This window comes from Talpa europaea (assembly GCF_964194135.1).
Source record: "Talpa europaea genome assembly, chromosome: 10".
NCBI lineage: Eukaryota > Metazoa > Chordata > Mammalia > Eulipotyphla > Talpidae > Talpa > Talpa europaea.
The window spans coordinates 97,147,260-97,159,157 of NC_140077.1; the positions used below are offsets into that span (position 1 = coordinate 97,147,260).

The window sequence follows — 11,898 nt, forward strand, 5'->3', positions numbered from 1 at the left end:
TAGACTCCTCAATTGAACCCATTTATTGAGTCCCTACTATGTGCAGGCAGGGTGTCTTCATCTATGGTGTATCTCCATCTAGTGGGCAATCATAGATTGCAGAACTGGGTGATGATCTCAGCCCAGGTTGGGATTCTCACATGGATGGTGTGTGTTCTGCCTGGGTTGAGTTTTAACCCATGTTTTTTTTTTTTTTAAAGATTTATTTATTTACACAAGAACCCCGGGGTACAGGCCAGATGCTCAGGAGGGTGAGAGGATTCACCAGAGACAGAGCAGAGAACAGAACAGGCAGACTGACGAAATACACTGCTGAGTGGAGCAGCGGGCGCGACAGGAGAGGTCTGCCGCGCCATGTGGGACCCTCGCCGGCGGCCGGGAATCGAACCGGCGCTGCAGAGGCTGTGGGCGCCTTCACAGCGCTGCGCTCAAATGCCTGTGCCACCAGGGGAGGCCCGAGTTTTAACCCATGTTAAAGAAAGATCAGATTTGAGGGTGAATAGCGAAGGCATTTGATGCTTCAATGAGGAGTTTGTTTCCATTTCTGAAGATAAATGAGCTCCTTAGGATTTTAGGCAATAGGACAGCATGGGATGATTATGTTTTAGGAAGCTCGCTCTGAAAGTCATGGAGGATGAATACAGAGGGAGGGAAGACGTTTGGGAAAGCAGAAAAAAATCTAAACTCTATTTGGGAGGTGCTGTTGGAATGAGCTGGGGAGAAAGGGTGAAGGTTTGATAAAAGGGAAAGGCATATGGAATGGAAAGAAAAGGATGAATTTAAGGCAGCAAATTCAATGCATATCAGTGATCCCCAGCTTTCTGGCTTGCACCTGAATAGATAGAAAGGAGGACATGCTTTGAGTATCAGGGAATTGAAATTCTTGGACAAAGTATTAATTGAATTAGACTAAGCCTCTGGGAGCTCTGAAGTCTCAGTGTAACCATTGCAACCCTTTATTTCTTATTCTGACAAAGTCAGCTGCGAGTCAGGCTCCTCTCAAGGGCCAGTCCTTTTCCGTGGTGACTGGTGACCCAGGCTATTGTTTGGGCTGCTCTGGAGGGCAGTGAATTAGCTGCAAACACTTTAAGCCACTTATGTAGACACTGGGAGGGGAAAAGTGGTGGTGGTGGTGGGAGAAATGGGGGGCACAAGTTTGAGGCATCATGGGTCACCCCAAAATAAGAGTCTAGACAGCACAGTGACTGGGAGCTTCAAAGTTACCTGAGGTGCAGATTGTTCACATTGTGGAAATCCTTGCGGATTCTTGAAATCACCTTGTGAGAGAGCGTATTGAGCAAGAAGAGCAGGGTCAAAGCTGAGATCCTAGGGCGCATGTGTTGGATGGGTGACTTTGGCTGGCTGAGTTATCGGACCTTCCCAAGTGTGAGTTCCTCACCTGTGACATGACTCTGGCACTTTCTTTGGAGAACCCCGGGTGTGCTGCCTGGCAAGCAGTGACCCCAGTGGATGGTCTTCGTCCTGTGCTTGCACCATGCTCAGCCTTGTTGTCCTGTTTGTCAGGAACTGTGGTGTACGGCGAGCCCATCACCGCCAGCTTGGGAACGGATGGCTCTCACTACTGGAGCAAGAACTGGGCCAAGGCTGCAGCTTTTGTCACCTCCCCACCCCTGAGTCCCGACCCGACTACTCCGGACTTCCTGAACTCCTTGCTGTCCTGGTGAGTCCTGGGGACTGGTTCACGTGTTCTGTTTTTAGCCTTTCCTCAGACCAAGCTGACCTGGCAAATTACAACATGGTAACTGAGCAGGTCTGCAGATATTTGTTCTCTAAGCTCAGACTGGTGAATAGTCTGGGATTGTCACTCTGGTGCTGGTGTGAGCAGGATTTCCAAATACAAGCCAGCATCCAAATACAAGCCAGCGCCATCTTGAAAGTTAACCAAAGAGGATGAACGATCAGTAGGATTCTGCTGTGGTGCCCTGCTGTCACCCATAAGACACCTCACCAAATTATAATGATAATAACAGTTATAATGAAACTTCAGTATCTTGCAATACTTTTCCCAATTTTTGCCATCTCCTGTGGGAAAGATGGGCTGCTTCAAAAGCTTCCAATAACTAGGCACATTAAGAGTGTATGTTCAGGGATGACTGATGTCAAAGATGAGTTAAAAGTCAGTTGTGTTTTCCTTCCAGCGGAGATCTCCAGGTCACTGGCAGTGCCCACTGTACTTTCAACACTGCCCAGAAAGCTGTAGGAAAGGACAACTTCACCCTGATCCCTGAAGGCACCAATGGCACCGAGGAGAGGATGTCCATCATCTGGGACAAGGCTGTGGTGAGGAGTCGGGGGCTTACTCATGGGTGGGTCTCAGAGTTCCCGTTTCCTCATCTGAGGACCACGAGTCTCATGAAGACCTTGAGATGGCAATTGAGAGCACGCTAGAAACTGGCTCTTGGTTGACCACTCTTATAGATCATTTCCTTTTATTTCCTCCCTAACTATGTAGGTCATATTTCTTCTTATTACCATGTATGGATTAGCAGATCCATAGATAAAACATAGTCTTGGGCTTTTCATTTTTGACATTTTAAAACACAACAGATTTTCTGTTTCTTAATGAAATTTTTAGATCATATAAACAATATGTCCTTATTCCAAAAAGAATAAGGAAGTAAACAGTCACTCATAACACCATCTTTTTGATAGAATTACAGTTAACATTTTGGCCACTGCCTTTCCATTTTTTACTAGTGCAAGAGTACTATCATTGTGTGTGCAAATGATGCGTGAGTGTAAATAACATCAGCACTATGCACACTGTTTGAGTTTGTGGCCTGTTTTTTTTTTTTAACAATGTATCAAAAAAGTCTACATCTTTCAATATATTTTAAAAGCATAGTTTTTAATAGCAGACTATTCCATCTTAATGTTGAACCATAATCCATGAGTAATTCTTTGGATGGATATTTGTATTGTTTCTGATTTTTTATATTGGGAGCATCCTTGTAGAGTCTTCCTTGGACCCATCTTTAATTATTGTAGAAAGATATCTCTAAGGTGGCATTACTGGGTCAAATGATATAGGAATCATTAAGACTTTCGACATGTAAGTTCCCTCAGCAAGAGTCTAGCAGTTATCCAGCAGCATAGGGCATTGCCCAGCTTTTCTACCAGGTTCAAATTGATGTGATCAGCACAAAGCAAAAGTCTTGCTCGTTTGTTGAATTCAGTGGCTCATTGTTTTACATTTAATCCCTTCAATTACTCAGATTTAGAGTGAATTTTTTTTTCAGATGCTTTATGCCATTTGCCTGTTCTCATTCTCCATACCATGGCTCATTTTTCTACTGCATTTTGAGTGGGTTTAAGTCATCTATACAGTCATTTCCTGAAATTCTGCATTTAAGGGAAGTGAAACACTAGCGACAGAGATGGAAGCTGCAGGGAAGGGTGCCAGGTGCTGTGATTGGCCCCTGGGGCGTATTGTGGAAAGCTGGGTACAGGACTGAGCCTTCTCAGTGGGCTCAGGTAGGAGCCTGGATCTGTGCCTATGATTTTGAAAGGAACAGCCATCAAACCAGATGATGCTTTCTGAAGAGGCATTACATTCTCTTCCACTTTATTTTTTAAATCTTCATTTTGAAATAGAGGTTCCAAGGAAATTTCAATGTAGGATTTAAAGATCCTGTGTGCCCTTCATCCAGTTCTCCCATTGTTACATCTTCCATAATCAAGCATGAGAGCAAAGCTGGGAGGTTGAAGATGGCACATTGTGTATCTCTGATTCTTTGTCACTTTGTTACATGTAGATTCATGTAAATACCACCATAAGCAAGGTGCAGATCTCCTTTCTCACCATGAAGGCCCTCCAACGCTTCCTCTTTATAGACACACCTACCTCCTAGCCCCTGGTAGGGTCGCTACCTCGCCGCTAGTCTGTTATCTTTCTCTGTCACTGTTATTTTGAGAAGCTTATATAAATGAATCCTACACGATGCAAATGAAACTTATACACTGTTCCATAAATGAATCACTCAATATGGGGCCTTTTGAGATTGTTCTTTCTCACTCAGTATAACACCCTCGACACCCGTCTAAGTTATGTGTAGCAAACATTTGTTCCTTTTCATTGCTAAATAGTGTTCTATCCTTCAATCTACTGTTGTGTGTTAACTCCTAGGTCACTGGGAAGATGGATGAGAACCAGTTTGTGGCAGTGACCAGCACCAATGCGGCTAAAGTCTTCAACCTTTACCCCCGGAAAGGCCGCATTGCTGTGGGCTCCGATGCTGACCTGGTCATCTGGGACCCTGACAGTGTTAAAACCATCTCTGCCAAGACCCACAACAGTGTAAGTCCTGGTGACCGTGCAGACCCAATTAAAATGAATTACAGCCACAGAAAGAGATGCAGGAGGGGGAGAATCCCCAGGGTTTATGAAGAGAACTCGGTATGATAGCTATCACCTTTCCTCCAGGATATAACTTGCAATTTACTGAGAAAAATAACTATTTCTTTTTCTTTAGTGAGATCAGTAAGACTGTTGCTTTTATTATCATTATTGGGTGCCATGGCCTCTGTATAAGATCTTAGTCTATAGACCTTCAGAGCCTTCTAGAAGCCAGGCACCATTTCATTTCAGTAGTACAGTACAACACTACTCTTGGCAGTGTTTAGTGTAAGAACATGCAGTAGAACCTGCAAATGCCCCCTCCTGTGATGCCTGCTGGGTACTTGAAGCCACTGTTTGTTTTCTCCTGTTCAGTGTGGCTGTGCAGATACCTGCATGACATGGTCCTACTGTCCGAAAGGGATGAATTGACTTTGACTGTTTCCCAAATAGAAATCATATGCCCAGCAGCTGTTCTGTTCATGGCTTTAGGATCTGCAGGTTTGGACTCTCTCTTCCTTCTTGGCCTAGACTCCAGAACTTAGGGGTGCTCTGTCCTGGTAACGGGACCCTGGGCAAGTGACTTTGTGCTGTGTCTCATGAGCTGAGGATCTAGACGAGGTCAGTCTCTGAGTGTCTTGTGATTCTCTGAGGTCAGTAGACATTTTGCAGATGTATTAGACACCATCGATTCATCATGGAAAAAGTGGTCTGTGTATTTATAGATAGGAAATATTGAAAGAACATGGACAAAGGGAGAGCTTTGAAAAGGAAATGGGTTTAGGACAGATGAATTTTATGTCAGAAACTCAGGAATCTTGAAATGCAATTTTGAGGATTTTTCAGTGAAGTTCTACATGGAAGCCTGGCTTAGTATGGTCTCTGATTCCAGGCTACCCACCCTGATAGCCAGGGCCCCAAGTACTGATGTCTCCCCCATGAATGGTGCCAGGGCAGGACTTCTGGCATTTCTCAAGGATCGCCCTGGACCTTTTGCTGCTTCCCAGTCTTTCTCCTATTTGGGCTCACCTCTAGCTTGGCCAGTGCCTATGTGTGCTGGGAGGACGAGTATCTTCTGCGAAGGCTGCTCAAATCTCAGTACTTGTAGCTGGCTTCTTCCCTCCTTCCTCCCTGGCTGGCTTAGCCATCTGTCACACTGACTTGTAACTTGGAACGCAACCTCCAGGGGTTCAGAACGGCTTCTGTCCAGGCAGGAGTCCTAGGGTCCTGCTCAGTGAACCTACCTAGTCATATGCATGTACATCACATTTCCATTTACTCTTTCATTTGGTCTTCTCAATAAAGGAATGGTATCATTATATCCCTCTTGGGAAGATAAATAAATGGAGGCTTAGCGAGCTTAAGTGACCAGTCTAACGTTACATAGCTATTTTGCGGTAGAGCCAGAATTAGAATCCAAAATTGTCTGGGGTTCTTCCCTGCCAGGCTGCGTATGCATCTTCTTGGTCAGAGTCAGATGGGGAGTGTGCTCCCCTCCCGTGCAGAGTCCCTTCCCCAGATAATATAAAGGAGGAACTGGGCTCATTACTTAAGCTGCTTATGACCTAGCTGGGGAAGTTGGTTTGGGAGCTCTTAAAGAAGAGAAGATGAGGAGTGAAGATTTGAGAAGACAAAGCCTGCCCTCCAGAGCCTGTCCTACCGCCCAAATCTTTCCAGAACAGTAGCCTGCCCAACCTTTGCCTCTAGACAGCCCTGTGTGTGTGAGAGGAATGCTGACCCCCAAAGTGACTCTTTTCTGTCCTTATCCGTTTTAAGAAGCACACCTGTGCCACATTAATCATCCAAGAGGATACAAATACGAGGCTTTCCCACATAATACAGTGTTTCCTGCCATGGGCTAATTAGCTTTAATTTGGAACATTTAGCTAACTATTACTGACAACCCTGTCGCTCGGCCTCTGCTTGGATTTTCCAGGCATCCAGCCAGACGAGTAATTTTAGGGAGCGCATGTGGAAGTAGGTGAACAGCGTCTACACCTGGTGGGTGGCGGGGGCTCCCTTCCTCAAGGACTGCTTGCAGGGAGGCACTGAACACCCTGACCTCCTATCCGACCACTGGACTTGTTCATTTTAAGTCACATGGAGTCATGGCCCAGCTTCCTTCATCTTTTAAAAATAGGACCTGCCCAAACCTCTTCTTGGCACGTAGGGCCAGTCATTTGTAGGAGCGAACGTTGCTTAGTATCTTCAGTTCATATGTTTCTTACGATGTCTTTGATACTAAAGGACTTGCCGTCCTATTGGGGCAAATGCCATGGGAAACCAGATGGTGAATAAATGAATGTTTCCTCAGTGTCTGTCCTGTGCTGAGTAGTTCGTCCAGGCCCTTTCGTTTCATTTCCTTTGATCCTGGCTTGACTTCCGCAGCCTGGGCTGTTCCCCCTGAAAGATGGACGAAGCTGAGATTCAGAGGCATGTGAGGGGCATCTCTCTGTCACACAGCTGATGGGTGGCGGGCCTGGTTCGTGACCTGTACAGGCCTGTCCCCATTATTCCAATAGGGCACACGAGGACTTGGTCAGAGGAGTCACATGGAAGAGGTGGAGCTTGATCCAGCCCTTAAGGGATGAGACAGGCCCTTTCATAGGTTGTTTCAGAGCTGACAGATCAATTCTCTTTCCTGGTAATCTATACACAGATGATGTTTTGTGTTGGCCTCTTAAGCATTGAGAGGGAGGCAGATGGAGACAGGATTTAAGTTCTGAGACAGGATTAAAGTGATCTGCTGAGATACACACACACATAAGCCAACTAGAGTTTGTCATAGCTCATTGTCATCCATTTTAAGACCTTCCTTTAGTCTGTGTACCACTGTGATAGAAAACACATCCAAGATGGCATCTACTAGGAGACTCTATAAAAACATTATGTGCCGCCAGAGCTCGTGCTTGGTATGGGATAAATCAGGTGTGTATCTGCCATGTAGGCAGGTCTCTGCCTCAACTTTGAGTGCAGAGAGGACAAAAGCATCTGCTTTGGTAAGAACTCACACAAGTTTGTAGTCTGGATTCCTCCTCCAGCGTGGTCCAGAAAACCACAGGCTGAGAACTGAATGTATGATGATTTTGTGTGATAATCCTTCAGGCCACAGGGGATAGCAAGCCCTGATCCCCCCGGAAGATGTGGGTTCACAGCGCCACCTGCTCTGAGACACACTGTGTTTTCAGGGATGTGTCTTGACTGGATGAATGATGTGGGAACACCATGTGAGCCCCAGAAACCCATGTGTGGAGTCCCCTTCCCTCTCGAGGTGCCTCTCTAGCCCATTCCTATAGTAGCTTCCACGTTACTTCTTTGAGTCTCAGAGCCATGCTGACAGCCCCTCATTGCTGTTTTCAGTCAACAGCGGCTGCATTTTGACACCAACTGAGCTGATGAGCCAGCCAGGGCTTTTCTGTACTTAGCAGTTAATGTCAGATGTTATCCTGAGCTGTAGTGCGCTATTAACAGCTCTCTGCTCACAGACTCGCTCTATTAGTGCTGATCACCTGGTGTGAAGTTCCCCAGAAGCCGAGATGCTTTCTATGCTTTGAGCCACTTCTTCACACCCAGCCCCACTGTCTTGGCTCTAGTCATTTGTGCCTGTGCAGGGGTTGTCAGGAGGAGGCTCTTTGAGTGTGTTGCGGGGGTGGAGGGGGCACGCAGGGTGTAGAACATTCTGGAATCTGGAGAAGTGGTCCTGGGTGAGCCAAAGCTATGGAATGGGAACGGGTCCCGTGGCATTTTTATTGCCGACTGCAGCACTCTTCCTTTTAGCCTTGATCTTCAACAGCAAACTCACATGCATAGAGAGACCCACCCATATTTTGCAAGAGGGCACACAGATATGTCACTCTCACCCGAAAATCTTGAAACCAAAAAAGATAGCTGTGTTGTTTGGGAAATTAAACCTCAAGCATTTTATCGAGGGCATGTCTCTTAAGTTACCGTAGTCCTTTCATTTGGGGACTGCACTTAACCACATCACTCACAGATTGGAAAACTGATCTCGAGCCACTGGGCACTGCTCATGGAAGGCCCATTTCAAGACTAAATTTAGAACTTGGTCAGAGAAGGTCTTTGAATTTTAACCTGATTAGAACTTGGGTTATTGAGAATAAAGTCACTGTTAATACAGCAGAATCATTTTCCTTGTGTAGCAGCTACAAACCCAGAAGAACTTTAACATACCATTTTTTTGTTTAATGTTTTTTTTTTTTCCCTCCAAATTTTGAAAGGTAAGAAATGATTATTCTGTATTCTTGACAGGGACATGAAGCAGGTTGAGTGTCTGCTGGGTGGCCAGTGGGCACAGGGATTTCTCCTGCCCCCCTCTTTTCCATCCACATGCTGTCAGGCCACGGGCACTGCCAGGTAGACAGGGTCTCGCCTGGGTGGCAGGGCTTGGCCTCAACTATGCTCCCTCCTCCAGGCACTCGAGTACAACATCTTCGAAGGCATGGAGTGCCGTGGCTCTCCGCTGGTGGTCATCAGCCAGGGGAAGATTGTCCTGGAGGATGGCACTCTTCATGTCACCGAGGGCTCGGGGCGCTACATCCCCCGGAAGCCTTTCCCTGATTTCGTTTACAAGCGTATCAAGGCAAGGAGCAGGGTGAGTAGATCTGACTTTACCACAATCTGAATTGTTTGTAAGTTTGCTTCTGTAAACACTTATTAAGCACTTTGGGTCAGAATATTGAGATGAATATGGGGGATTCAGGGATAAAGGAAGCATGGTCTTTTCATTCCCAGGTTTCAGAATTCTAGCAAAGGAGTTGGGTGTGTGTCCACAGCCAACCAGAATGAAGCAAGGCCCTAGTATGTGCTGTGAAGCATGTGTTGTGGTCTAAAGGATGGAACCACTGCTTCAGAGTGATGGGGAAGAGTGTTATAGTGAGAGGGTATTTTGAGTAGGGTTTTGAAGTTTAAGTAGGAGTTTGATAAGTTGAAGAGTGGCAAAGGAATTAGGTAGAGAGAATGTCATGAGTGTGAAAGTGTAGAGTGTATGCAGGGCATGGTAAACAGTCCACAGCACTGGTGCTTGGGGACTGTGAGGTAGGGAAGGATGGAGCTGGGAGGGAATTAAAGGGAGAGGGGAATTAGAAATAAAGTTTGGGGGCAAATTTTGAATGTGCTACCAGTTCTTCCTCACAACGCCTTTGGGGATTCCTACAGGTTGAAGTGCCTTGAGGGAAAAATCAGTGAGAAATGTTAGTCAGTTTTTACAGAGTGACCAGTTACCCATGGCTTACCTGGGAGGCGCTTTGGCCTGGCCTCCTGGGAACTGGCCCTGTGCCGATGTCTGTCCTTATGAAGAGCTCTCCATCTCCAGATCTCCTTGGCCTGTCCCGGCTTCTGTTCCTTCCCCTTCAAAGGGTTACCAGGGTCTCCTGTCAAGAGGGGCTGAGTCAAGGGACTTTTGTGTTTTGCAGCTGGCGGAGCTGAGAGGGGTTCCTCGAGGCCTGTACGATGGACCTGTGTGTGAGGTGTCTGTGACACCCAAGACAGTCACTCCAGCATCCTCGGCTAAGACATCTCCTGCCAAGCAGCAGGCCCCACCTGTCCGGAACCTGCACCAATCTGGATTCAGCTTGTCTGGTACGGTTTGGTGAGGGTCCATTTCTGCAGGACCATACTCAGCAGAGCTGGCAAGTCTGGAACAGCTTTTGCTAAAAGGGCAGAAACAGAAAGGAATGATATTCCTCTTCTTCCCCAAGTGGGAAATATTAATATCACCAAAGATCTGTTTCTCAGCAAATGGCCAGTTGGGTTTAGAATCTCGACATCAGTTTCTGTCATATATAAAGCTGTGATGCATATGTTACGTGTCACACTCAGCTTATCCAGAAGATATTTTTTCAGAGCATTATGTCCCTCAGAAGGAAGACTGTTGTATTATATCAGGACTTTTCTCCCTGCATATACAGTCTGGACTGTAGTAGTTCAGCTTGTGGGGCCTGGATATTCAACAGTTAAACTTTGTGGCCTGGAGATTAGTGCTACCTCAGTTTCTTCATCTATAAAATGGGCTTAAAGATCTTATCCACACATGGGGTCCTTGTGGGGGTTAAACGAGTTAATATGCATGTAAAGTGCTTAGAACAGAGCTATCTGATAATTGCTAGTTAATTTACTTGCTTGGATAAAATAGGTAGATGGGGAGGGTGAGAGGAAAGAGTCCAGATTTTAGAGCTTTCTTTACTTAAAATTTTCAGTCTTTCCTTTGGGCCATAACTAGAAGTCTTTTTTCCTTGGGCTATAGATAGGTTTCCAAATTTCTGGGACATCTTAAGGGAAGTTATCAGGTAGATTTTGTCCTCTTGTCTGGTGTACTAGCTTTTAGAAAGTAACCATATGTTCCATATACAGATGACCAGTTTTCAGAAAGCTTGAAAGCTACGAACCTTGAAATGAAGTGGGCATAGCAGTTTCTTTGCTGTCTGATATCATCAGGCCGATCGCGTCAGAGGGACAGTCCCTACTCATACTGTTGGTTATCCGGGGATGTGAAGGGTTAGAAGGGAAGCCAGAGAGAGGCGGCTATGTCTTCAGCGAAGCTCCCCCTAGCTTAACTGAATAGGGCAGGGTACGGTCTTAAGTCAGAGGCCTAACCAGTGGCCTTATTTTACGTATAGTTTGACTTTGTCAAGAAATGGATCCAACTAGTGTCTGCAAGGACTGTTTTATACTGTCTGTGATTCTTTGACTGTCGGAGGCCCTTCCCTTTTGTGTCACTTAACCTTTCATGGAGGGTGTGTGGGAGGACAAAGCGTGGGCCTGGCCTGGCGCTCTGAGCTGTGTTATTTCAGTTTCAACAGGAGCTCTTGTCCACACTCATGACTGATGTTTACCCTCCTACTCTGCCCTCTGCAGGTGCCCAGATAGACGACAACATTCCCCGCCGCACCACCCAGCGCATCGTGGCGCCCCCTGGTGGCCGTGCCAACATCACCAGCCTGGGCTAGAGCTCTGGGGTGCAGTCCGTTGGGAATGGGGAACGGGACACCTGAGGACATTCTGAGACTTTCTTCCTTCCTTTTTTTTTTTTTTTAAAGAGCCTGTGATAGTTACTGTGGGGCAGCCAGTTCATGGGGCTCCCTCTTGGGTCCCCATACTCCATCCCTCACCTGGAGTCACTGATTTTGCTCACCCACTTCCCTATACATTTAGGAATATCACACCCAAGTCTATCCACCAACCCCATACATGGAACCGCATCCAACACTCAGACATGCGAAACAAAGCAAATCACAAGGAAGGTGTTTCTCATCTCCAGCCTCTGTTGTGCTTACCATCTTCCTTTTCATGGGGGAGGGGGAGATAAAGTGAATTGTCCGGAGCTGCCTTTTTTTTTTTTTTTTTTTTTTTAATTTTTAAAAAAATTTTCTTTGTGGGATTGGGAGGGGTGGGTGGGAGGGGAGAGTTTTTTTTTCCTAATACTAAATTGGAAAGCCTAATTCAATATTAATACAAGGGTTTGAACTGGACATCCTAATGATGCAATTACGTCACCATCAAGCTGATTCAGGGTGGTTGGCAAA

General features: G+C 46.1%; 1 protein-coding gene across 2 annotated transcripts in view; it reads left to right on the forward strand.

Moving 5' to 3' along the window:
* Positions 1-11,551, forward strand: part of DPYSL2 (dihydropyrimidinase like 2) — a gene marked incomplete at its 5' end in the record, with an annotated part of 103,187 nt that extends 91,636 nt beyond the window's left edge. For both annotated transcript variants that reach the window (XM_084245406.1, XM_084245407.1), the window contains 6 exons: positions 1,525-1,681; positions 2,160-2,301; positions 4,148-4,318; positions 8,790-8,969; positions 9,790-9,955; positions 11,231-11,551. In XM_084245406.1, the coding sequence (XP_084101532.1) occupies positions 1,525-1,681; positions 2,160-2,301; positions 4,148-4,318; positions 8,790-8,969; positions 9,790-9,955; positions 11,231-11,322 (908 nt within the window). In that variant the 3' untranslated portion in view covers positions 11,323-11,551. The remainder of the gene's footprint in view (positions 1-1,524; positions 1,682-2,159; positions 2,302-4,147; positions 4,319-8,789; positions 8,970-9,789; positions 9,956-11,230) is intronic.
* Positions 11,552-11,898: the final 347 nt, after the last annotated feature.